The sequence below is a fragment of the Leptidea sinapis genome, chromosome 26, assembly GCF_905404315.1.
Source record: "Leptidea sinapis chromosome 26, ilLepSina1.1, whole genome shotgun sequence".
Taxonomy (NCBI): Eukaryota; Metazoa; Arthropoda; class Insecta; order Lepidoptera; family Pieridae; genus Leptidea; species Leptidea sinapis.
Window position 1 is genome coordinate 5,198,851 of NC_066290.1, and position 26,122 is coordinate 5,224,972.

The 26,122-nt window shown below is 35.5% G+C and overlaps 1 protein-coding gene across 1 annotated transcript in view; it reads right to left on the minus strand.

The window, feature by feature from the left end:
- The window catches only part of LOC126972553 (zinc transporter ZIP1), a 45,679-nt gene extending 30,111 nt beyond the window's left edge, over positions 1 to 15,568 (minus strand). Inside the window, exon 1 of the mRNA XM_050819400.1 lies at positions 15,081 to 15,568. Coding sequence (XP_050675357.1) covers positions 15,081 to 15,369 — 289 coding nt within the window. The 5' untranslated portion in view covers positions 15,370 to 15,568. The remainder of the gene's footprint in view (positions 1 to 15,080) is intronic.
- Between the last annotated feature and the right edge of the window lie 10,554 nt (positions 15,569 to 26,122).

Below are 26,122 nucleotides of genomic sequence, written 5' to 3' on the forward strand. Positions count from 1 at the left end.
TTGGTGCTCTAACGTGAACTGGAAGAAATTATAGAAACGACAGCAATGTGGTATGCGAGGCTAGACTCGTACACGGGTATCGGGAATGGCCATCGTCATTATAAGATATTTTATATAAAACTTTATACTTAGATAATTAAAATAATATTGAATGAAGATATGTTCTTATATTATTAACCTTATGCGTAATTCCACGCTCACAAACTTGTGAGTTCAAGCTAGTTTAAAATATAGATTCCATTCGACGGTTCTGTAAATTGAACCTTAATATAACCTTGACTTATTCTACTGTATCACCTCAGCTCCCTCGATAACAATAATCAATAAGTTAGGATTACGTTGCATTGCTGAGACTGATATTACTTACCTCTTTGTTCTCACAATCAGTGACGCGTGGTGACATTAATAGTTTCTTAACAGCATTGTTGTGACTTGGTCACATAAGAAAGAAAATACATGAGATCAGGCCAGGTTTATTACTTTAGTGTGCGTGACAGCTACGTCTTACACTCGCGATACGTATGATTACACACTTTGATTTAGTGAGCGTGCGTTTGCTGAAAATAGAGGCTAGTATTTCTATTTTTTCGACGTGTTTACAGCTATCACAGTCTATGTAGACCATTCTAGACCAATATATATTGTCTAAGGTATTTGGCTTTTGAGATTGTATTTAATAAACATTTGAACTTTTTAAAAATCGTTTTGCTAAGTACCACTAACTTTAGATTGACAATTTTCAATATGAAAGTATTGTTCCGTTATACGAACACATTTAATACGCGACATGTTTTATTTAAACTAAACGTGACTTTATTACACAAACTATACAAGTAATGGACTGTGACGTGTGGAATGTATTGCTGACGGCTTAGCAATCCAAAGATATCTGACGATTGTGACAATTTCAATAATTAAATCGCTGGAAGTGAACGTTAAGAACGTATATGGAGTCCTACGACAATTTGCCAAGGTCCTTAGGGTGACATCTATATATATATATTATATATATTACTGGCTGACCCAGCAAACGTTGTATTGCCATATAAAGTAATTAAAAAACTTTTGGGGTATAAAAGTAGATGCATCCTATTCTCAGACCTACCAAATTTATCGTACTACAATTATTGTATTCGATTGCCATCTGGCAACCCTATAGCGGATTAGTGGATGGAACAGAATAATAAAAAAATAATTGTATATCGTAGAAGGGCGATAATTTCAAGTTGTATCTATTTTTTAATGCTGAATCACCCTTACATTTTGGGGGTTGAAAAATAGATGTTGGTCGATTCTCAGACCTACCCAATATGCACACAAAATTTCATGAGATTCGGTCAATTCGGAGGAGTTTAAATACAAACACCGCGACACGAGAATTTTATATATTAGATATTGAGTGTACTGAGGCTTTGCTCAGACTTTACTTATGTATACCTTAGCTGAGTTTAATAGTGCGCGAGCGTGACATTTGCATTGGTCTGACTTACCTTAAGCTCAGCATAATTACAGCTGCCAAATAACTATATATATAAATCAGAGATTATGCTAAGTGTACACTCAGTTAAGTTTTACTTAAGTAAACTGTGAGCAAAGTCTAACTACGCTCGATAGATCTCGGCCTTATACTTTGCTCACACTTTAATTAAGTAAGATTTAGCTGAGTGTTAGCTTAGCATTATCCTTGATTGAATTATATAAATCTAAGACAGCCCAATGTAGAAGTCAAGTTCTCATTTTATCACACTCAACACAAAGTTTTACGTAAGCAAAGTCTAAGTATAATGGCATAAAAGGCATTTATTTTCTCAAAATTTATTCCTGTAGAAATCATTATTGATGTTTTTCTAACATACTAGATACTACTACTGCTTCTGAACAAATGGCGCTCTGATAGAGAAGAAGTGGCTCTATAGCTCTCAATACAAGCTCTGTGCAGTCAAGAAACTGTCTCATCCCCTCTACACTAGAAATCTAACTGAGAACGTACTTAAAGTGACAACTAATGCTCGTTATGAGTACATGTCACCTCATAGGAGACTCATAGATCACCAGGCAGTAAATATTGATTTGGTAATGTGTAAATGTAGTGTAATTTGATACCCCATTAATCCCCATATATAGCCCAGTGAATAGTGTCCACTGAGTTAGAGGTCTCGGGTTCAAATCAAACGTACTGGCGTTTATATATTTATATATTATTATTATTTATAATAATATATATGAAGAAAATGCATGTTTTAATTCCGTACATGTGGGGCAATAAATAAATTACTAAAACAGTTATTGGCAGTAGTATGTTTGAAATTGGCGACAGAAATCAAATAAATCATAAGTAACAAAATTTCGCGGGCAAAATGTGATTTTCAGGCAGTGACATTAAAATATATAAATGTTAGTTGGTTTTCTGTTCAAGAATTTATAAATATATCATAATTTATAACAAAATTTATAACATATAGGATTTCTATTTAAAATTCACATGTCTATTAATAACTCTATCATCTACGTCATTTTATCTGTTGAAGTGTAAAGGCAACGCTCCTGCGATTCCTTAGAGTCATTGTATGAGAGTTTTTGTCTTGCCAAAACTATTACGAAACATTTTGATACTATCATCAAGTACATTATACTTCCGTCGTTGTCATTATTACGGATAAAACCATAGACTAACAATTATTATTTTTATTTTTTGTTTAAATTGTTGCTCGTAAAATATCTTTACTTATTTACAGTGTATGTGGATTGATACTACACCCTTTAACCTCTTCATTTCTAAAATTATTTTATTACTATTTTATATTATTTTATTAATTTTAAATACTCCTTTTTTTTGTAACTAACATAAGGAAGATAAGACATTTGAGTAATTTTATAAAATATAATGTAAAATGCTGAAACTGTAAATATGGATTTAAAAAAGAGGCAATGCCTTTCTTGCCAAGGGAAGACTTCCGAAGACGTCTTCTCATAAAAGTTCCGATGTGTTTGTAAAATCTTTGACAGTTATGTGTCATTTTGACCTAAGCGATTTGTTGATTTCTTTCATTCTTTCAAAGCGTGCGAGAGAAAAGAACGTCTCTAATACAGCAAGAGAGAAAAAGGAAAGCTGATCTTACATTAACAATGTAACCGATTTTGTTTGACAAGTCACAAACAGTCAACAACGCTTAGAATTGGCTCTTTAGTACTTTGAACACGCTAACGCACACAATGACAAATCAAAATTGGTCACGCATTATCGTGCAGTCAAGTTGTCTATTCGCTAGTTTATTCTAAGTCAACGGTTATCTCGTTATTTTTCATGTCAAAAAAAATTCGTAATCTATAAGTGTGTTCGCAACGTTATTATATAACGGTCGTATTCGCTATCAAACGTTATTCGTTATGATAAACGGCCTAGCAATTGATGCTTATCTTCCTTTATCTCTACTGACATAACTTTGAAATACGACCAGATAACAAGAGTTGTACAGATGAAAATAATACTACTGATTCTAAGAAGTTTACCGCTGTTGAACATTAAAAAAATGAGAATAGATTAAAATAAAAAAAGATATCTACATGAATCAAAACAATTTAAAAAAACTGTGCCATGATAAAAGTGAAAGCTTAATTGAGGCGAGGCGAAATAAATTCAAAGTCAAATTAACTTGATTCACTAAGCGCTTTTGAAGCATAAACAATAGGGAAGTCCCAGGCCCAAGGATGTCGTAAGAGGCGACTAAGAGCGTTTACCTCCCACTGGCTACTTTGCACAGGATGCCGGCTAGAGTATGAGTACCACAGCAGCACCTATTTTTGCCATGAAGCAGTAATGTGTAAACATTATTGTGTTTCGGTCTGAAGGGCTAATGCTGCCGTAGCTAATGAAATTATTGGGCAAATGAAACTTAACATCTAATGTGTCAAGATGACGAGCGCAATTGTAGTGCCGCTCAGAATTTTTGGGTTTTTCAAAAATTCTGAGCGGCGCTGCATTGTAATGGACAGGTCGTATTAATTACCATGATGTTCCTCTCGTCCCTTATTATCCCCAGAAAATTAATTTACTAAATTTAAATTTTAAATTACTGAATCTACCATATGTTTGGAAACAGTAAAGCCCGTGAGAAGAACATTCAAGAAACTCAACGACTACTCTATGAAATATCAATGAATGTTGTAGAAAAGCTGTAATATTACTGTAGTTATAAAAAAATTGATTGTATAGTGCTGCATGTACAATATATAGATCGGGTTCAAAGTTGAAAAACGTTTTATATACTTATAAAAAATTGCATTAAAATTAAAAAATAAACTGTAAATATATTATTCTATATTAGATGCATCAACCTTTAGAGCTTGAATTCAATGTTTGTGTAAGGATGCTTCGTGAACATGATGGTCGTGATTACTGTCATAATTAGTAATAGCATCCAAGTACAATGATTTATTAACAAATACGTCATAACAACGCAACGGTTTGAGGATAGGAAGCGTTACCTCTGGAGACGTTCATTCGAATCTCGACTAATGAATAAGTTTTGTAGTACCAGAAGTATAGAAATCATTTAAAAACAAAATAAAAGTATTTTAATTTTGAGTTAATTTTTCGTCTACGATCAACACCATCATCAGCCGGAAGACGTCCAATATTGGACAAAGGCCTAATCGGTCCTGCACTGCCCTCATCCAACCTATTCCAGTGATCTTGACCAGATCTTTTGTCCATCTTGTAAGGGGTCTACCAACACTACGTCTTCCCGTACGTGGTCGCTATTCGAGAACTTTACTGTTCCAACGGCTACGATACGGAAATCAAAACAATTTCGTATTTGTAAGATTCAAGCATAATTTTTGCGGTTTATTGTGTTTATATTGTCACTGTTATACGTAATCATAATTTACATTTGTTATGACTCATTGTACATGTTGGGTAACTGTGTTCACTATCATTAAACAATATTATTGACAAGGTTCATCCCCATTCCCGCATAAGGTAGGTATACCTATATATTATATTGTTTTGTGGTTTATTATCGTTTTGATTTGAATACTGTTCTATTGCATGGAACCCATATTATCAAATACATAAGAATAGGGTAGAGAGAGTCCAGACGAAGTTCTTAGGGCACCTAGCATACAAGGATAAAATACATCAAAAGGGGTCGATTGCCCAAATCTGTTGAGTAGGGTTCAATTGGCGGTACCAAAGCGTAATGCTAGGTCACATGCTATCAAAAAACTAACGTTCAGGTCTAGATTAACTAGATCGAACCTAGGCAGATCCACCCCTTTGTATAGAATAGTTGTCACCTACAACAACTTGGTTAAAAGAGCTGGTATAGATATTTTTCAGCACTCTGCCCCATGTTTCAAAAAAGAAGTCAAAAAAATTATGAAAGTACTGCAAGATGGTTAGTCATCATCGTTCGTAGTTATTGTTTTATTCTTTAGTTTTTCTTGGTTATTAAGTAAGAACATAGTTATTTTTTTATCAGCCTTTTGCTTGTGGCTTTAATTTGTAAAAATTTCTATCAAAAATTGTTTTCAAAAGTTTTAGTTTAACAAAGGATGTATATAATACTATTAAGCATGTCGAGTTAGCTTGTAAGTGGAGTATACAACATTATAAAAGAATTTTTAAATGTATCTATAGATTAAGGTAGTTGTATGCACGTTGGCTTCCTAATAAATAAATAAATTAATATTTTGTGTTCCGTAACTACAAGTGAATAAACACAGTTCTACGATCAAATAGGTATGTGACAGTCTAATTAAAGTAATTCTCAATATGTCTCTGTATGGTTACACGCATACCTTACACGACATATTTATGACATTAGAAATAGTACAACAAAGTAATTTATACGTGAGTTGGTTAGTTTATCGTAATACAAATCGTGCGGACATTCCCGGCGTCCGGAAATGAGATTATAAAGTGATATTTGCAAACAGGTTGCGCGGCGTGGCTTACGAAAGCTAAATTCGTAATAGGTATGTGTTTTCACCACTTACGACCATCTGATAGACTTTCTTCGTCAAATGTCTCGACTGTTTTACAAATCATCCGCCATTGTACTGTGACTATGACGTAATTGAAGATTTCATCAAACTCTTGGTTACATCGACAGAAATTGTTAAAACCCAGCCTAAACGTTTGCACGACTACGTCATCATAGTCATCAGTGGGACTAGCGTCCGAGCACATGTACACAATATATCTGCAGCTTACATCATTTATATGTCTAGAAAGACTGTGATAGCTGCGAAAACGTCAAAAAAAGGGTTAACAGTTAACGTCTATTTTGAGTAACGCACGCACACTAACACAAAGTGATATACAAATCGCGAGTGTAAGACGTAGCTTGCCACGAACACTTAAAAAATAAGCCTGGCCTGTTTTAATCAGTTGTCTAGTAGGAAGAGGCTCTATTTAGACGTATAAATTATCAAAGATGTACGTTTATGTGCTATTTTCCTCAATAACAATAATAATAATCAGGGACATTCAAAATAATCTGTACTATTACATTGTACAGCTAAGCTCTTTTATTTTAAAGTTCTACAAGGCCACAATATCAGTGAAAACCTCGTTCCCCTTACACCCCTTCGCGTTCATCATGTTGCGTTAGTACGGCTTGCAGTTTCATTACCATTAGGTCATGTCATTATATTTTCATGTTATCACTGCTTTCTTTTTGAATTTTCATTGTTACATTTTGCATTTGTTGGTAATAGTTCTGTATTTGTTCTGTGTCGCTAAAATAGTACTGCCAGAAAATTAAATACTTGTTTTATTTAGCCCAGATAATTTCATTGATTCTTCATAATTATAATAATAATAGTCAGCATCAAAACACAACTCGTTTACATCAATCTATAGTACTGAAAAATAAATCTTTTTTATTAACCGACTTCAAAAAAGGAGGAGTTTGTTAACTCAAAACTTTCGACTTAAATAATAATAATTCGTAAATTTATCATCCAATTTGCTATACGAATGTATAGCCAATTTAAGACTTTTATGATTTTTCTCATGGATGCCACCGTCAGATCTGGACCAAATTACAACACGGGAAGCACCAGCTTTCAAATTAAAAAAGAATTATCAAAATCGGTTCACCCAGTCGAAAGTTTTGAGGTAACAAACATAAAAATAACATACCGACGAATTGAGAACCTCCTCCTTTTTTGAAGTCGGTTATAAAAGATATTTCGGTAAAACTCTAACGATATTTCATTAATTTTGGCTATAATAACGTTTTTCTTCAATTTAATTGTTTTCAATTTCAAATTATAGTTTATACCAACACTTTGAAACGTAGAAAATGTTATATTTTTTTAATGGAGGGTTTTTCAATAGTGACAAGTATAAAGACCGCTTGTATAATTTAAAATGTTGATAAGTAGTTATCTTTATAAAACGTTAATTATTTCACTAGTGTACGTTATATCGTGAACTCTCCATATAATGAATTTATTACAAATTTTACTTCACAATAATTAATAAATCTAAAGAAATCTGCCTTTCGAACGAGCTGTAAGTAAAAAATGACATATCTCAAGTGTAATGCAATTTACCTACGAAATAAAAATATTTTTGTTTGTTTGTTTGTTTGTTTAATGAAGTTCTATCACTCTTGAATCTGATCCAAATATTAGATCGTTCTAGCAAACAAACTCTTCAACTTTATAATACTTAAAGGCATAAAAGGCATTTATTTTCTCAAAATTGATTCCTTTAGAATTCTTTTTGATGTCATTTCTAATAACAACTAGATACTACTACCGCTTCGGAAACAAATGGCGCTCTGAGAGAGAAGAAGCGGCGGAAGAAACTCTTTTTGGAACGAAGTTCCTTACGGCAGGCTTGGCGGGGATAGGGATTTTGCTGCGCGACCGAAGTGAAAAAAATGTGATAGTAAAACCGTAAGAAAAAATCCGTGGAAAAAAGTGCGTGGAATAAAACCGTCAAATGAGACGTGCGCACGCGCGACAGTCGCATACATGACACACATAAAATAAAGAGACATATTTTGTTATTTTAGTGGATAATTTGAATTACGTTGTTTTTTTATTTTAAGTAATTTATTATTTCCTAAAATACTGAATTTCCTAAATACTTTCTTGTACTTAAATAAAACCTAATCGGCAAAATTTAAGAGAACCTACATAAAATTGAGCACGATTTTTTTTGCAATTTGTGTTGATTCTACATTAGCCGAAGGAACTTCGTTCCTACCTGGTGTCCCACGACACCACATCATTTTTATATTATTATATATTTAGCATAGAAGTAGAAGTACCTATACGTCATAACATTAAGGAACAATAGCAGGCAATAAAACACTTTTATAACGTTTAATTGATAAATATCCGCACGAGGAAAGTTGGCCTGTAAGCAAACAACGAAAATAAACACGGACTAACTTACGTGAGAACATACGAAACGAACAATAGATATGTTTATTAATCAGAAGACACTTATATCCTTCCTATCTTGATATTTTTGAACATTTTGGCAATTTGGCACTGTACAATAAATACGTAGAAATTATATCAAGTAAGATATTATTCCTTAATCTTAATGATAAAGATATTCTACTAATTCCTACACATACCTTAGTTAGTTGTTTTTCAATTACTAAAAACAATAATAAATGCGCTAAATTTGTTTTTGGAGTGAAAATTAACAGTATTATTATACTTGTATCACAACTCTCCAACAATCCTGATGTCTAAAGTAAAGCATAAAATAAATTTAAATATATCAACAGACACACAAACATAGGGATTAAAAAATGTAATCTAGAGAGTTTGTAATCGTTAAGTTTTCAATACGATTAACTACATTAATAAATACTTTAATTGCACCAATTCCTCGCAAGTTTTAGTTGATTTAGGTTACAGTCATTATTAAATAATTTCACGCCTTTTCAGAATCCACATATCAAGCTGTTTGCATAACTAAATCTTACAAATTACAAAATGCTATCTAAAGCATATTAAATTTTAACGGAATCTACGTTAAGTTTAAGTTAATTACAATTAAATGCGACTGTACTGGCGCAGGTAATTCCCACGTACATGTTTAGTTTCCCTGTCACGATTGAGTAATCAAGCGACGTCCTAATTAGCCATCAGTCGCACGGACATGCTAAATATCGTGCGATAAGACTGTTGCGTATTTTTTTCTCATCTGCTGTTTCCAGTGGACCGCACTAAGTATATTAATTGGTGGAACACTTGTGGATATTCAGAAATTCTGATAATCACAAATATTTTGCACAAAAAGGAATTTTTAATGAATCTTTATTTATTTATAGAGAGGGCTTGATCACAGAGTGAACATGCTACCCTCATAATGATACTATTAACAAAAAAAACACATTTTATATTATTTCCTAAAGAGTTGAATATGTGGAAGAAGGCTAAGTCCTAAAATAATGATTTTTTTCTTTTCCAAAAGTATTTATAAAGTAAATAATGTTGTAAAATCGATGGTATTTGCGGAATCAGTCGCGTACAAGTGTAACTCACATTAAGCAGGTTTCTATTTTTCGTTGGCCATATTCTAATCGCAGTTTATTTTAAGAGATAATATTATTAGAGTTTATATTCAAAGATAACATTTTAGGGATTTGAAAGTCATCATTCTACATAGGAATGACGAACTTCAAAAAAATACATCTAAATTTAAATAAAAAAATGATGTAACATTTGTCAAAAATGAAGGTCAATTAGAATAATTACTAAAAGGAATAGCAGTGAGGTTATATTTGAGTTCACTGGATAGTGACTAATGATAGATCTTACGATCATTAGCCAACTAAGACCATACAGAGATAGCAGGAAAAGAAAATTACCATTTGAGGAAAATACTCAACACATTCTATGTATCAACGTTAATCTAAAAATGCGTTAATCTTGCATGAGAACAAGTGAATACCCTGATCTACCTTGTCTAATTATTTTAAGGAAAAAATAGTATTTGGACGTACTTATATACATATATCAGAAGGACAACTTTTATATTTACATGCTCCATTGAAAAATTGGACATAAAAATTAATATTTTGTTAAATAGTAGAGAAAATTGATGTTTTATTTTTTATAACCTTGTTTAATAGTAGGTAGGTATATGAATGTTGGCAGCCGGTTTCTTCTTGTATTCTTTTTATTATATAATTTTTAGTATCCTAATATTATCGAGTAGGAAACACATTCTCTTGCATCACCGTTGCCGGCTTTTATGGAAGGTGTACGCATTTTCCTTAAAGGTTAGAAGCAAGCTCCCTGCTTTGGTGTACGTGGAAAAAATTGCTTGAAAACTGCAGTGTGGAGGACCGCCAGACATCCTGGTGGTGAGGATGATATCTGGGAGTGCAGGCAGAAGTGAAAACTTGAATATTAACGTTGTGCAATTTGAATATTTTGGAATGGTTAGGGAATAATTACAAACGAATTGCTATACTTATCAGTATACAAGTTACTAGCATTTGTGTGGTTATTTATATTATATAAAAAATATCAGTATACAAGTACATACTAGCATTTATGATTAAAATTTAACACTTCAGAACTATTACAATTAAATTAAAAAGTTTATCTCTCAGAAAAAAAAAAACTTTCATCCATTATTTCAACGACTGTCTTACGAATTTTCGATCAGGTCACGTGTCCTGACGCGAGTTTAACATTTTATACCCATCCTAAGAAAAGTGCTCAACGCCTCAAAGAAGTTTTCACTTCAAAAACTTCAAATCTGTTTTTAAACAGCGGAGATATGAGGTAACAAACAAAACAAACTAATCTCAGTTGAACTATTTTATATTGAAATTGTTTAACTTGAGAAAAGCTTAGGTTATTACTTAAATCTTTAATCTAATATATAAAATTATCGTGTCATGGTGTTAAACATTGTACTCCTCCGAAACGGCTTAACCGATTCTCATGAAATTTTGAGTGCGTATTGGGTAGGTCTGAGAATCGGACAACATCTATTTTTCATCCCCCTAAATGTTAAAGGGGGGGGGGGGAAACACACGATTTATTTTTTTGACATTTTTTTTTAAATTTGTTCGATTATGAGTCAGTATTAAAAACACATATAACTTCATACAATTTTCACCTATCTACGATCAACATTTACTTTTGTATCGCGATTTTAATATCGGCAATACAACGTTTGCTGGGTCAGCTAGTTGATTATATAATATATTTTATTCCTAATTCCAATTCTTAAATATGTACATTTAAATTTTGTGTATTTATATTATTAGTATCATTAAATTCCTATAAAAGTAACAATTGGTTAAAATGTGAGAAGAGGAGCCTGTCTACCGCTGTCGTATGCGTGAGAGAAAGGTAAGTCAGACAGACTGGCGCCGTAACGCGTTACGTTACGAAGCGGTTTACGTTCCCATTAGAAGTTATCACTTCAAAGATATCGTCGGATTGAGAAATTCCTGCTGTTTTTGAAGCCTTTATTACACTTTCGATAACTTTATAAAATCGACACAACGACTTTTATAATCTGACAGATAAAACTGTGTCGCATCAGCTATTTTGTGATGAGCGCTGAATGAGTACGTATTGTTCTACAAATACGATATAATTGTACACGAGTGGTCTTCGCTATTATTAATTCTATCAGCGCGAGTAATAATAAACATACCTACTAAACAATTTCAAGTACAATGGCATAAATAAATATTTGTCTTTCGCGGCATGTGTTGCAAATGGCGGCAAACACATCAAGTATTCAAGTCCGAATGAAATAATGGTTTAATATAATATAATATGTAGAAACTCAAAAAACAGTATTTTTCATCGTTGACAGAATTTCAAAAAGAAAAAAATTAATATTCACGAAGGCTCCCATACAACAAACGTTATTTTTATAGATGGTGTTTTTATATAGATGATGTTTTTAGAGGTAATGGTACGAAACCTTTCGTGCGCGAGTCCGACTCGTACTTGGCCGGTTTTTACTTAGTAAACAGACGTTCAGGTATATGTGTCTACTCTGTTCAGGCCTCCGAAACGGCTGGACAGATTTTGTCGGGACATTTACTGGCGCTGAACTTAGATATAAATATAATATAATTTATTTATCAGGCGGTCGCTCATAAAAAATATATGAAGTTAGCCGAGTGTGCCAAATCACTAAAGTAACTGAAATATTTTTTGCATAGGATCTATTCGGGAATAAACGACTTTTACAAGAAAAAAATGCTCTTAAACTCCGTAAATATAAGGAAAAAAACATACAATATAGTCCAATTGAGAAACTCCTAATTTTGAAGGTAATAAGCTAATAACCTTAGAATGTGAGTTAAGTATGCTTTAAGTATAATTATTATGTTATTTGAGAATGGCTCGGTCATTGACACAAATACCCAGTGACTAGACACGGTTACACAACTGTTAGATAATGCTATCAACTGTAAGATCACGATTTATAAACCGACCCGATAGATAAACTTATTAATGACATCCATGTAAACCAGTGTTGCAACATTAATTGTTAATCGATTGACAATTATTGCAACATTATTAATTAGATAAATAACTCGCCGTTACCAACGACTTCGCGATTACCAGGGTAACCAATTTAGTGCATATATGTATATATGTGCATATACAAAACAAGGCAGAAGAGGGATATTCGCGCTATTTATAGCCTAGGTCCTAAAGAATCATTGAGAGCAAAATTGAAATTAACATCTTAACTGTTGCTTCTCAATATATTCTTGATAATTTTATGTACATAGACACAGAAGTGAATTTGCTAGAAACTGTCATAACCATAATGTTAACACCAGGAACAGGCACTAACTTATAGTGCCTACTACTCGGCTAAGTCGGCTAAGTCCTTCGTGGAGCGATATATGGGAACCTGTTGTACCTAGGACAGTGTTTAGATATCTATTTTTTATTTTTATTTGACAAACTGTATGCAAACCATTTTTGCATATTTTGAATGGTCATTTACTTGAGTATTTACCACCAAAATATCAAAAATGCATATTTCATACTTCCATGTGTTTTAATAATTACAACGAAAAAAGTGACTTATGGCCAAGGTACAACATACCCTATGTACACAAATAAAATTTGAAAACAAAATTTTATGAACGATGCGGGACTCGAACCCACGACCTCGGCCCATAACCTGCTGAATCCGTCCTGTGACGAATACGTCACTCGAACGGTCAGCTCAGTTGGCAGAGCACTGGCACGGAACGCCAGAGGTTGTGGGTTCGAGTCCCGCATCGTTCATAAAATTTTGTTTTCAAATTTTATTTGTGTATTAATCCTAAAAGTGAGGGTTATCACTTTAAACAACCTAGGCCAGTACTATGGTGTACCCAGGAGACATTGAGATATTGGGGGTAATTTATTGAAAATATAACTATTCTTAACTGAAACCGTTTTATTCGTTTAAATAACATATTTAACAAAAAATATCTCACAAATTCTGAACAAAATCAAAATGATTTATATACTTTCTTTTTCTAATGAGACAATATCTTTTATATTTTATAAGGAATATTATTTTTCATGAATTTGAAATAACTTATTAAAATATTCTCCTGGCCAAAGTACAACATTTTAATGATAAAACTGATTGACAGTGACTGAACAGTGGATTTCAAATTATTTTGGGTTATTTATCTCGTAACTTTATTATTGTTTTAATACAAGTTAAAGAAAAGAAGTCATATAAAAGTTCAGTAACTATTACAAAACGTTTAAGTTGTCAGACTTCAAAGCATAAAATACTTACTTTTTTCCCCAAAAAACTTTTTAACGTCGATAACACCAAACACCGAATAAAAGCGGTAAGTGACTTTTTTTATGGAATAGAAGGAGAAACGAGCGTACGGGTCACCTGTTAAGTGATCACCGCCGCCCACAATCTCTTGCAACACCAGTGGAATCACAGGAGCGTTGCCGGCTATTAAGGAAGGTGTACGTGCTTTTTTGAAGGTACCCATGTCGTATCGTCCCGGAAACACCGCAAGGAAGATCATTCCACAGCTTTGTAGTACGTGGAAGAAAGCTCCTTGAAAACCGCACTGTGGAGGACCGCCACACATCCAGATTGTGGGGATGATATCCTAACTTGTGGCGTGTCGTTCGAAGGTGGAATACTACTTTCAAACTGAATAGGCAGTACTGACGTACAGAATACACTAGACAATGGAGTTTAACATTGCGGGAATTTTTAAAACCAGTCTAATGACCTAGGTACACATAGTGCCAAGGTAGAGGTACAGGTTTCCCTAAATATTATATGCTTTTAGAACAAGATCCTACAAAATATGTATTACTAAATTAAATCAAAATAATTGTTAACAAACGTTCATGTGGTACTAATATAACATTAATACATTCTTAATGATACCGATTGGAAATGAATTTAATAATTTTATCATGTTTTATGATGTATAATTAGAACTGCTTTCAATTGTTAAATACAAGTCAACCGTTGAAGTTGTTTAAAATCATAATCACCTTGAAATAACATGTGGTGGCCAACTTGTTAATTAAACAAATTTAACATGAATATTTCAATGAAGAATTTGCATTAGCTAATAATAATTAAGGGTATCCGTGAATAAATTGTCTTCAACAATAACTGGTACTATGTATAGAAACATATCAATGATTATTAGCATTAATTTAAATATTGCCGGTCGGATACACTTGATATAGTCACTTTTATTTATTATGTTTCGACGGATTAAACTTATAATCAATACTCTTATATTAAAAATGAATAATTTTGAATTGTTTTTAAACGTACGCAGACGATAAACATGTACGGAGGTTCTGGAGATCTCGGAGGATGGTATGATGCGATGTGAATAAGATCAGGCCTCTTGTAGCAGTCAAAAAATAAGAGAGGAGTGGATCTTGAAAGATACAAAATTTCGACACTGAAGAGAAGAAATTGGTTATTTATCGGTACAGTAAACGGTAACAGTAATCAAAAGTACCTAACTGATAATATTACAACAAATAACGACTTAATTAATTTAAGGAATCATCTAACAAAATAGCTATCAATAAGTTGCAAATCTTACCTTGTAAGTCTTCGATGTTGTGATCAACCTCTGGCAGTAAATGCAGGAACGTTGTCGACAGCAGGACACCTCCTCCAAATGATAGAAGGCTGACAACCACTTTGTTTGTGGACTTCAAGTTCGAAGCGTCGTCGGCTTTGATCCATCGCAAGCGTTTCGCGAGCACAAGTGGTATCATACCACAGACCATAGAGGCACAGAAGAGTACCGCCATCGACACCCCTTTTGCCAAAATAACCCCTTGGGTATCATCATCATCTTCACTGTGTCTTAGCACAATGTCTGCCATTGTCTTGTTATTATTTCTCACGAGCTAGGAACAAGAGTGAACTGTTCTAAGGACACATGCTCTTTTATACCGGTTTGCTATCAGCGACTGCGCGTGCGCCGCTACTGAACGACGCGTCCGTACTATAACGACTAACGACGCGAAGCCTTCGTCACTCAGTTCGTTTCTCTCCCGCGCGGCACAACCTTCACACGCCGGAACAACCCGCTCACTAAATTACTTAACAAAATAACAAACTTTACGACTTTTTAAGACTTTAACGTTACTTTGTGAGATTTTGTAAATAGCTTTACTGTCCAATCACCAATTACAATTTATAATGCCTTCGGTTTATTGTAACACCGGTTCTTATGAATGCGGAAATAATTCATTTTTCTAGCGAATTTTACTCAATGACTATGTGTGTATTAGTTTAAATATTAAGTTATATGCTTGTTTTAAAGATTTTTTCCGTGTGTATTCTACAATCGAAAATAATAATAAAAATATCTTATTAGATAGTAATTGGATCTTTATAATTAGTTTTAAATCGAATCTAGAACTGAATTAATTAATTTATTACAATTCTTTAATTTTCAACCGATCGATCTGATATTTTACACGTTGGCCCAGTTTCGATGACAATACATTTTTAGGATAAGCATAGCTTGGAAGGGTATCAAAGTCAAAGTCAAATACGCTTTATCTAAGCTCTTTTGATTCATAATTATAAATATTTAATTTAAATTAATACCATACGTTCGACAAAAGTAGATCTTGAGAGAAGAACGTACAAGAAACTCAACGGCTAGTCTTTAAATATCAATTAGTTTGCTGCATCCAATATATGAATCATGTTTAAAGTTAAAAAGCGTTTTAAATATCAAAGTTCACAAAATGTAATAAATAATAAACTGTATAAAAATAATTTATGGTATATTGGATCAACCTGTCACAATTAGTAATCGCATCCAACAAATACAATGATTTATAAAGTTTTACAGATTGACCTGGCATCACAAGCAGCACCGATTAGACGGACGGACCAGCCATCATTCCCGTCTCACATATTTGAGCAAAGGACGGGTCCTTTGTGTGCCGGGGCACACGACGCCGCCGCAAGCAATGATGACATTTCAGTGATGATGACTAACCATTTAGCACACGCAAAATAACTACAAAATGCAATACAGTGGATTTTATGTAAACCAATAAAATACATATTTATAATTTTATACAATCCTAATATTATAAAGATTTATTATTAGGTGGACCAGGAGCATCTATTTTCCATACTTCTTTATCCTCTATTATATTAAAAGCTTTAACCGTATATTGGGCTTTTTGATTGAGTCTATTCCTTTATAGTTTTTTGGAATTTAGAAGGAGTTAAACATATATTATATTATTTGGAATTTTACTAAAGAACTGCACATCATACAAATGAGTTATGCATCCAACGAAATTTCGTTCGGGATTAATGATTTTATTTTTATTTCCTGTATTGATGGTATGAATATCTTCATTTTGAATGTATTCCTACATTCTATTAAGAACTATAAATATATTACAAAAATTAATTGGGATGCCACTGAATACTTTTGTGTTTAATGTCATTTCGAGGGATTCTGTAGAATTAAGATTTTAGATGACCCTAATTGCCCTTTGTTACTTAATTAATATTGATTCTATGTCAGCAGCTTTCCACCATAGCAAAATTCCATATGATATAATGCTAAAGTTACTACTAATAATAATAAGTTTTTCGTCGGTCAACAGTACAAATACGAAATTATGTGAACGCATTTATTATAGAAACCGGTCTTATATTTTGTTACCATGATATGTCTACTGCGCTCAAGGTTAGCTCCTTACGAAGATTTCACCTTCGCACGACACGCCACAAGGTACGATATCATCCCCACCATCTGGATGTGTGGCGGTCCTCCACAGTGCGGTTTTCAAGGAGCTTTCTTCCTCGTACCACGAAGCTGTGGAATGAGCTTCCTCGTGCGGTGTTTCCGGGACGATACGACATGGGTACCTTCAAGAAAAGCGCGTACACCTTCCTTAAAGGCCGGCAACGCTGTTGTGATTCCTCTGGTGTTGCAGGAGAGTGTGGGCGGCGGTGATCACTTAACACCAGGTGACCCGTACGCTCGTTTGTCCTCCTATTCCATAAAATAATAATAAAAAAAAAAAAAAAAAAAAAAAAAAAAAAAAAAAAAAAAAAAAAAAAAAAAAAAAAAAAAAAGAAGAAAATCCGCAAACACAAGCATATTTAATGAACCCCCTGATAGAGGTATGAAATGAAAGCTTGTTTTCGCATATCGAAAGGGAAATTATTTATAAATAATACCCTTTATCAATAAATATTTGTTGAACATTTGAAACATTTAAATAAAGCCTTTATAAAATATATACTTTTTGTAATGGCCTTACCATTCTAAAATTCGTATTGCGAACCACACACCATGCTAGACGATCTGGACATAATGTTAATTGTTGAGTCACTCACATGGCTGCCAGAAGTGGATAGACATACCATATTGGATATTTTGCTGAGAATAAGTCCCGAAATATACCAGGTCTCCGTCGATGTCCCTTTTGGGATGTCCTATCATTGTCTGGTCACAGAACACCAATGACCCACGTCACTAAAATTGGGTAAGTAACATTTTATCTGAATCGGCGCCATGTGGGTAAGGCAAATGTGTAAACAAGGTTCATCTTACTCCATTCCGCGACCTTCTCAAGAGAGAACATGATAGAAGAAGGAAGTTTCTTCCAGCATTGGTCAACGATTTCCCGAGAGAGATCTCCATGAAAGGTTAAAAGTCATTTATTTTCTTAAAATTGATTTTTTCGAATACTTTCTGATGTCAATTAAAAAACGACTACTATTTAATCAGCAGAAGGCTCAAGTTCGCGCGTTATAAAAGCAATTTTTGTGTCGACAATACTTGACAACACTCAACTTCATATCTCACCTAGTATTGGAATTGGTCTTGATATCTAGAGCAATTGCCAACACCGCTGTCACCTGGAAGGCAAATCCAAAATGGCTTCGATGAAACAGGCGGTCAAAAATAAGGTAAGTAATCAAGCCGGCGCATATTCTACTTGCACTATAAAGTGCAGTTCCCGCCACATAAAATGGAGTATAGCTGTCATCAGAGGTCTGGTGCACCCCAGTATCAGTTTGGACTATTGTACTGCGTGCAACGCAGAGCTACTCAAACGATCGGAGATTAAAGTAATGTCCATAATTAAAAATTATATTAGTACGTTCAGATAGATAAAATTTTCATTTTATACTTGTCAAAATATATTTGTATAGTACCTAATATTTGGAAAACTTGAGCTTCAATGAAGAATAATTTACTAGAGACTCATTGGCACACTATTAAAACATTTACAACTTCAGCTTTTAATAAAGAACCTATAATAGAAATAATCTATACAATGTAATGCAACAAAAATACTAATAATAATAAATCTTTATTTATTGCAAAAAAAAAATACAATTTTCCTTAAAATTACCCTCGACCCTAAAACTAGGACAGCCCGTAACATGGGGGTCAGTATCTTCCCAGTTGTGCAATTTAAAATGTCTAAATAACAAACATCAACATATTTTAAGGTGACTAACAATGGAGGTTATGCAACAAATGATGAACACAAAAACTATTTTATATATAATTTAGGGTGTGTGTTTTTGTGTGTTCGTGTGTGAATATGTGTTAAGCTTTTTATTTATCAAATGCTATAGCTAGTATAAGTAGTAGTTAACGAATAAGATTCTCAGTAGCTTCGTAATTTAGGTTTCTTAACATGTCCTTGAGTTTATGTCTAAGTTCATAATATATTACAATGCATAATTTTAAGTTTCGTATTAATATATTTGAAAAGATATCCTAAATAGTTAAATTGGTGTTGTGCAAATGAACTTTTTGTTCGGGTAATGTGTATTACAGGTCGACGTCGGGAAGTACTGTCCATTGGTGGAATTCGGTGTATCCGATGGTAACGAGTAACGCTTCTGTCTATATACAGCTGACGTACCGTAAGAAGTTCGGAGATTTTGTATAGTTCCTCAATAGGGAATCTACGAGGTTTACCGAGCATCGCCTTTATGATAGCTCTTTGCGCTCTTTCTACCTCAATGAAGTGTGAGGAGGCTGCTCCACCCCACGCAGATATGCAATAGATCAGTAGGGATTGACAAAGTGCTTTATAAACCTGTACTGTCAGTTGTTGTACAGAGGTTTCTAAATACGGGGATTAGCCTCCTGACTCTATTAGCAAGTGCTGTCGATGTCGATGATGACGCTGCCATATTATGGCAGTGTCATCGGCAAATGCATTAAGTTGGGCATTATCTAGTTTTATTAGCGTATACTAAAAAAACCGTCGGTCCCAACGTGCTTACCTTACCTTGGAGAATACCGTGTGTCACATTTAGGTTCTTGCTAGTACATTCATATACTTTTACTTTTTGCATCCTCTAAGAGGTAATTATTAAACCGTGAAGTGCGGTTCCTCGTATATCAAGGCCTTCCGCTTTTCGGCTTTTCGGAGTAGGAGAGCTATGGACACGATATCAAAGGCTTCCTTGAGGTCAAGTCCCAGACATTTGTTTCTTTGGTCCATGTGCTTGGAGACAGTAGTGGAAAGGGCGATCACAACATCTTTTGTAGATTTTTTAGCTACTAAATGACACAGTACCTCACTAAAAGCCACCGCCTGCAACTTTATAAGGTGCAAATTCGGCCGCACATGGTACTAAAGTAGTACTGTTCTCACCTCTGGGCGGGTGCTCCCCAGTACCAGCTTCTTCCATTTGACCGCATACAAGAAGAGCGGTTCGAATCATCGACGATCAAGCCATCTCCGATCGGCTTGATTCTTTGGCATTGCGTAGAGGTGTGGGTTCTCTCTGCATCTTCGACCGCATTAATCACGGGGAGGCTCAGAGTTCTTCAATTTCTTGCCCCACACAGCCACTTTGTGGAATCAATTACCGGCTTCGGTTTTCCCGAACAGATACGACTTAGCGACCTTCAATAAAAAAGCATAAGGATCTCCCACCTTTGATTGATGACACAGCTGTTGTTGCGGTTATTCATGGGCGGCTACTCCACCTCTCCCTATCCCGTGAGCCTCTTGCCCGTTTGTCCCCTCTTATATAAAAAAAAACTACTAAATGAATGTTTTGACTCGCTTCAATTTAAAAGCTTCCTGAGACTTATAATACAATAGTATGTGCATAACACTTCTCATCCCATCTTCAGCCACAAAGCCAAAGTGAGTTTGTAAAAATCCTTCAACTCCAAGAAAAAAATCAGTTTCATTATAGACGTTTCTAGATCAGATTATCACCTGCCAACATGTACGTACCACTTCTTAGAAAGTTTAAAAAAAGTTTTTGGAGGATCGCCAGCCAAGAATAGAGCTTGCTATTCAGCCTTTTAAACTATTTTTAAGCTTCAACTTCTACGGAACGTGCTTACATATTGATATGACAACATGAAAAAGTTGTATAAAAATACATTATTAACGTCTTCATATTATGTTGTTTACCTATTTAGTATAATTAAGATATATTAACAAACTATTTTTATTTCATTAATAACAAAAGCTTTTTCTTAAAATAGTACTTCAAATAACTCTCTACATTAAATTTGTAAAATCAATTTGTAGTTTGTATTTTATTTTCCACTTTGTCCTTTTTATTATTTGCAGTATATATTATACTTGTGTATATAGGTGCACTATGTATGTCTCGTGAGAATGGAATGGAATCATACTGATTCCATTACTCGATAGATATTGCTTACATTATTTCCCTTGGTGAACTATCAACTACCATAAAAGGCAAAACCATAAACTTAGTATACCTACTAGCGTAAAGTATATGTTTATATGTATAACTGTATGTTCTAGAGTTCTATATGAGGATATAACTCTAGTGATAATTTTAAACAATATGTTCAATATTTTTCAAAAAATTAAAAGCGATATTATAAGTATAAGATAAAATAATTAATAGTTATTCGAATTATTAATAGTTAATCGAATATTATAAGAACTACTATGAAAGTTTTCTATTCTGGAAGAAGAATGGATACTGGACGGATTTGTAACGATGGAGCGTGAAGTTGCAACAGTTTTTGAAAAAATCTTTACTTATTTCCAAAAATGCAATTAAAATAATATATAAATTTATGTATTTTTTTGCGCCCAGACAAAAGGGAAAGGCCTACAGTCCAGGATAACGATGGGAGGGAGGTGGTGAATGCTCATGCATAGCAAAGCAGCCTGCTGCGTTGGTTATGTCATACTCACATGAAACGTATAGTCTTCCCACTAAATACCTGAGCTTTGGGCATGCGCCTGCTAAGCCTTCATCGGAGGCGACCTCTTCTGGGGAGAGAGAGCCACAAGCGGCACTCCCCTAGGAGTATCCACTGGGATATAGAAAAGAAGTTGCTATTTAATTGGGTCTAGTGACATCAGAAGGATGACATGATCACAAATTGGGTTAATTTAAATGAATAACCCACAATTTATATATTATATAAATTTCACAAAATCATTGAGCTCATCAACAGACTCCGCTTTTCTTTAATGAGAAGGATGCCTATATTGAAGTAATCATAATGTTAAAGATTTAAAAAGTATTTAATTTAAGAATATTGAATACCTATTACAAATAAAACGGTTGAGTATTTAGGCTTATTGTGTAAATTAGGGTTGCCTTATCATAAATTAGCAATATCACCCAGTCAACCTTGAAGCGTTGTTAAAATTGATAAAAATACTTATTGCAATAAAACAATCTCCAAAGAATAAAATAAGTTTAATTACTTCCATTATTTTTGTAATATCGTCAGATAAATAAATCTACATCAATAGACAGAACAGAGTTTGCTCGTCTTTTGGCTGTGATACAAGATGTTGTCAACTACGCCGATTGCAACACTACTTAATAATATTATGATGACATTGTCAATAAGCGTATCACTCCGGCTAGGTATATAATTAAATAAACTACATCAATGCCGATATTGCATTAACCTGTGATGCCCAAGAGCATCTACATGCACTTGAGCATCACGGGTTATTCTAAAATCGGTATGCCGTATCAGTCGCGCCTTAATGAAGTCATCCGCAGGGCATTTGCCCTCTCGCGTTCTGGTGGCTTAGTTGAATAACACTAGTGGTTTGGGCACGGGGAAAGGTTCTATTGTGGGACCACGACTAACATCGACACTTTGTCTCGTCCTTGATGTCCAAGTTACTTCAGTTGATGCTAGGACTGCTGCTTCCACGGCGAAAGACAGAAAACGTCTCAAATATGTCGGTTTCAGTGAGTCTTAAAACTTTGTTATGTTTGGTGTCGAGACACTTGGCCCGTGGTCCCACAGTCGTGGAGAATGTACAAAGTACACTCTACTCGCCTGAATAGGGCTACGGGAAACTCAAGTGCTGGCCCTTATTTATAACATGGTTTATTTTGCATGGTCTTATAACTTGTTTCAATAGATTTTTGATACTTAAATCATCCTAATTATAAGAAATCTATACACGTAAAATGATATGCATTGACAGGATTCTGCAAATCTAATGATATCTACGTTACGTGTTGACAAAGAAATCACAGTTGCGTTGCCAGACTTTAAGGAATGCATAAGCGCTTTAATTGCAGGTACCGTCCTGGCATCACCGCAGAAGTAAGCTCATTCCACAGTTTGCTTGTACGTGCCAGAAAGTTCCTTGAAGGCAGCACTATGTATGAATGCCACATTCCCAGATGGTGAGGATGGTTGTACGAAGGTGGGATTCAGCAGCGGAAATCAGGTCAAGCAGCTCTCCGGATAACTCCCCGTGATAAATACGGTAAAAACACACAATGAACCGACGCCAAGTGATCAAGCTATTCGAGCAGCTCTGCATTAAATGGTTTGGGGGATACTGATACTTGGGTGCACCAGACCAGAGATTAGAGCAAACCGCCATATATGCCCGGAACTGAATCCTAGAATGAGGGGTGACCTAACCTCCAGTTTCTTTGATGCCAATTTAGCTTTGCCATCTAGATGAATTGGCAATCGATCGATATTTTTAGCATAATATTCCAATACTAGGTCGGTCCCACATAGCTGGGTATGGAAATATCGCTATATCACATCGGCTACTGCAACGGTGCAAGCGCTCGGCTCATAGAACGGAAACATCCTGTCCCACACACTGTAGAACTGGTAGACTTAAATTAATAGGTAATAAAGCAAATTTTTCATCTTCTGTTTTACATTATTGCAATTTACATGAAGATCTCTATTTAAAAAAAAGGAGCTTTCAATGTTGTAGTAGTAGTAGCAGTAGTAGTAAGTAGTCCTTGAGTTAATCTGTGACAAACAAGCATGTCAAAAATCATAGCTTACATACATTATACAATAAATATCACACAATATACCTACCATTGTTTTCCAGAATTTTTATGGCCCAATTCCAATGGCTTGCAATTGCAATGAAGGTGCTTGGTAAAAAGTGCTCAATTATATTTGGAATTTGCACCGGTATGACCAGAAAGACGAGTTTTTTTAGTGTCTGTCCAGTGAAATTATGGTATCGTCAAGATTTGGTCGCAGAATATTTTGTAGTATAATTCCTCAACTGATTACTATTACTTTATTAATACAATATTTAATAAAGAGCTGGTGCGGCTTGTGAAGCGGCTGAAAAAGCTAAAGCATGCAAATACAGGGGTCTAGGCTCCGAATATGATTTTGTCCCATTCGGTGTCGAGACCCCTGGTCCGTGAGGTCCTAGCGCTATAAGGCTTTTTAAGGAAATAGCAAAATGGTTAGTCGACATCACAGGAGACTGAAGACGCAGCTACCTCGGACAAAGAATTAGTCTAGCTATTCAAAGAGAGAACGCTGCCAGTATCTTCGGAACCTTCCCAAAAGCAGTCGCTTTTGGGAAGAAAAAAAAAACTAAAATATATTATTAAAAGGAGTCCCTTTTAATAATATATTTTAGTTTTTTTTTTTTTATGGAATAGGAGGACAAACGAGCGTACGGGTCACCTGGTGTTAAGTGATCACCGCCGCCCACACTCTCCTGCAACACCAGAGGAATCACAAGAGCGTTGCCGGCCTTTAAGGAAGGTGTACGCGCTTTTCTTGAAGATACCCATGTCGTATCGTCCCGGAAACACCGCACAAGGAAGCTCATTCCACAGCTTCGTGGTACGAGGAAGAAAGCTCCTTGAAAACCGCACTGTGGAGGACCGCCACACATCCAGATGGTGGGGATGATATCGTAACTTGTGGCGTGTCGTGCGAAGGTGAAATTCGGCGGCAGGAATCAGGTTGAACAGCTCTTCGGAACACTCCCCGTGATAAATGCGGTAGAAGACACACAATGAAGCGACGTCTCTACGCAACGCCAAGTGATCCAGCCGTTCACAGAGTACTGGGTCCCCGACAATTCGAGCTGCTCTGCGTTGCACGCGGTCAAATGGATCGAGCTGATACTGGGGTGCGCCAGACCAGAGATGACAGCAATACTCCATGTGAGGCCGGACCTGCGCTTTGTAGAGCGCTAGAATGTGGGCCGGCTTGAAGTATTGCCGTGCTCTATTTATGACGCCCAGTTTCTTTGAAGCCAGTTTGGCTTTGCCCTCCAGATGGCCACGGAATTGGCAATTGCTCGAGATTTCGAGACCCAGTATTCCGATACTAGGCGAGGCTTTAAGGGAAGTGTTCTCGAAGAGCGGTGATACGGCAAATGGGGTTTTTTTAGTGGTAAACGCGCAAACTTGAGTCTTCTGGGGGTTAAATTGGACAAGGTTCAACTTACCCCATTCCGCGACCTTCTCGAGAGAGGACTCGATAGAAGACACAAGTTTCACCCGGCACTGGTCGACGTTTTCCCGAGAGAGACCTGCATGGCCCGTGTATACGGCATCACCAGTGCTGTCGTCTGCATAGCAATGCATGTTGGCGGTGTCCAACATATCATTGATATGCAGAAGAAACAGCGTGGGAGATAGCACACAGCCTTAGGGCACTCCAGCGTTCACGGGCTTGGGATTCGAGCAATAACCGTCGATAACGACCTGTATGCTGCGCCCAGTGAGGAAGCTGGAGGTCCACTTGCATAAGCTCTCGGGAAGCCCAAATGATGGAAGTTTTGCGAGGAGCGCCTTGTGCCATACACGATGAAAGGCCTTCGCTATATCCAGACCAACTGCCAGGCCTTCCCCTTGCTTTCAATAGCCGCCGCCCATCTGTGTGTTAGGTATACCAGAAGATCGCCAGTCGACCGACCATGGCGAAAGCCGTACTGCCGGTCGTTGATCAACTGGTGACCCTCAAGGTATACCAAGAGCTGGCGGTTAATTATGCTCTCCATAATTTTGTAGAGTAGGGAGGTAATAGCAATAGGCCTGTAGTTTGCCGGATCCGAACTGTCTCCTTTTTTTGGGATCGGATGGACAAGGGCTGACTTCCATGAATCAGGGACTACGCCTTTTGAATAAGAGTGCTGGAATAAACGCGTTAGCACCGGCGTCAACTCAGGGGCACACGTTCTAAGCACGATTGGAGAAATGCCATCCGGCCCGCTCGACTTCCTGACGTCCAACGAAAACAGAGCTCGCCTAACAGTTTTCTGTCGGAACTGTACTTCAGGCATGGAGCTCTGACACCGCGGGATGGTCGGCGGTGTTTTTCCGTTGTCGTCAAGAGTCGAGTTGGAGGAA